The sequence below is a fragment of the Gossypium hirsutum genome, chromosome A08 (assembly GCF_007990345.1).
Source record: "Gossypium hirsutum isolate 1008001.06 chromosome A08, Gossypium_hirsutum_v2.1, whole genome shotgun sequence".
In the NCBI taxonomy this organism is placed as follows: domain Eukaryota; kingdom Viridiplantae; phylum Streptophyta; class Magnoliopsida; order Malvales; family Malvaceae; genus Gossypium; species Gossypium hirsutum.
This window is the reverse complement of record NC_053431.1, coordinates 8,843,134-8,844,927: the sequence shown is the minus strand read 5'-3', so window position 1 is coordinate 8,844,927 and position 1,794 is coordinate 8,843,134. Positions and strand designations below refer to the sequence as shown.

At 39.2% G+C, this 1,794-nt stretch overlaps 2 protein-coding genes across 2 annotated transcripts; both read right to left on the bottom strand.

The window, feature by feature from the left end:
• Positions 1-307: 307 nt before the first annotated feature.
• On the bottom strand, positions 308-1,470 carry LOC107956314 (uncharacterized). Its single transcript, XM_041075914.1, has one exon. The coding sequence runs from the start codon at positions 932-934 to the stop codon at positions 308-310; it is 627 nt and encodes a 208-aa protein (XP_040931848.1). The 5' UTR covers positions 935-1,470.
• LOC121204987 (ankyrin repeat-containing protein BDA1-like) lies at positions 960-1,512 on the bottom strand. Its single transcript, XM_041075913.1, has 2 exons — positions 1,207-1,512; positions 960-1,010 (listed from the first exon to the last, which is right to left on the bottom strand). The coding sequence occupies exons 1-2, from the start codon at positions 1,510-1,512 to the stop codon at positions 960-962; spliced, it is 357 nt and encodes a 118-aa protein (XP_040931847.1).
• Between the last annotated feature and the right edge of the window lie 282 nt (positions 1,513-1,794).

The following is a 1,794-nucleotide window of genomic DNA, read 5'->3' as shown; positions in this document are numbered from 1 at the left end:
GGCTCGAATTGACACGAGTAATCTTTCGAATTCATATCTATTTAGCTAGTTATAATATTCAACTCTTGTTTTTGGATGCTAAGGCTCCTTTTATTGATTAAAAAAAAACATCTCAATTCCAATATCTAAGATAAAATTTCAACAACCTTATATATGAAAAGAAAAATAAATTATGAGATTCCTTTTTTGTTTTGCTTTCATGTTATATTATGAACAATGGTACATGACAAGATATTCTACAGAACATGTAATTATGTCCAAAAGATACCAAGGAATAATATTCTAAAACTCATTTGAGTGGATTCGTCTAATGCGGTCGGCTCCTTGTATCAGCAAGAACTCCCCATTTCTTGAGCAACCACATAGTGAACCGTACCAACTCCGCAACAAACAGAAGCCCCATGAAAATTACCACTATATACACTTCCCTCATTTTCGTCGGACCCACGTAGATCACTGCTATTACGTAAGTTCCCGTCATTGAAATTATGGCCAGCCGTAAGCCTGCTCTCAGAGGGAATCCACTTGTAAGCAGAGATATCATCGCAAGCGATGCAAAGAAACCAATTGCGTTGAACACAATGAACACAGCAAATACTTCAGGGTCATCTGCCATCACAGCTTCTCCAGGCATCATGGTTCTCTTTTGAACTGTGACGGTCTGCGAATTTCGTTTATCCCCATCCCAAAAACCACTCGGAGGGCTGAGAACCGCTTGGTACGTGACCGATGCTATAAGGACTGCCACCACCATTAGTGCATTTTGGGTTTCGGTTGATGATTCCGCCACCTCTTTCATTAGTTCCTTCCATAGGTTCCATGAACAAGCAGATTGAACTATATGCGTGGTGTTTGTGGGTTCCGTTTGAGCTCGGAAATAAGCAGGGTCCCTTGTTATTTCTTGAGCTGTCACAGCCCCAGCTTGCTGAAACATCTGATAAATATGAATATCATGAAAATCACTTCCAGTTTGGAGCAAAAGATCCAGGACATCCTTCGGTGTGAACCCACTGGTGTTTACGGAATTTATGTTAACCCCACAAGAAAGTGCTTCTCCACCGATTAATAGACTTATAATCTGCAAACCAGTATTGATCCATTCCTTACAACACAATCTATATGCTATACATCATATTTAGCTTAACGTAGGCCAAGAAATGAAAAAATGAATAAGAAAAGATGAAAGGTAATTGTAACTAGACTTGCCTCATGTTGTCTATTGAAGGTTGCCTGATGTAAAACGGTGTTGCCCTCGGTGTCTTTCCAGTTCAAGATTTCCATCATTTGTAACCTCCTTATCTCCTCAATCAATACCCTTGCAGCTTCAATCTGATTGCTTTTCGCGGCCAAATGAAGGGGAGTTTCTCCGCAAGCTGTCACTTGTTTAAGAGACTCGGGGCAAGCCCACACCAGTTCCTTAACAACATCCACTCTCCCTTTTAAAGCCGCGCAATGGAGTGGAACTTTGCCGTCTTTCCCCTTCAAAAGGCATATATCGTATCCAACCCTCATAAGCTCTCTTATTATCTCAATGTGCCCATTTGCTGAAGCGACATGTATAGGACTAAAACCATTTTCGTTTAGCTCCCTAGTGAATACCGGCTTTGTTAGAATTATGTGACCCAAATTCTAAGAGATTGCTTGCAAGTCAAGTTAAACAAAAATATATTTTCTTTCTAGAAGATTTAGTATTTATTAGTATAATATATTTAGCATTTATTAGTATAGTTTATTTGACTTACTAATTTAGCCTATAAATAGGCTCCTTTACAATCTTAGAATTAAGAGACACCC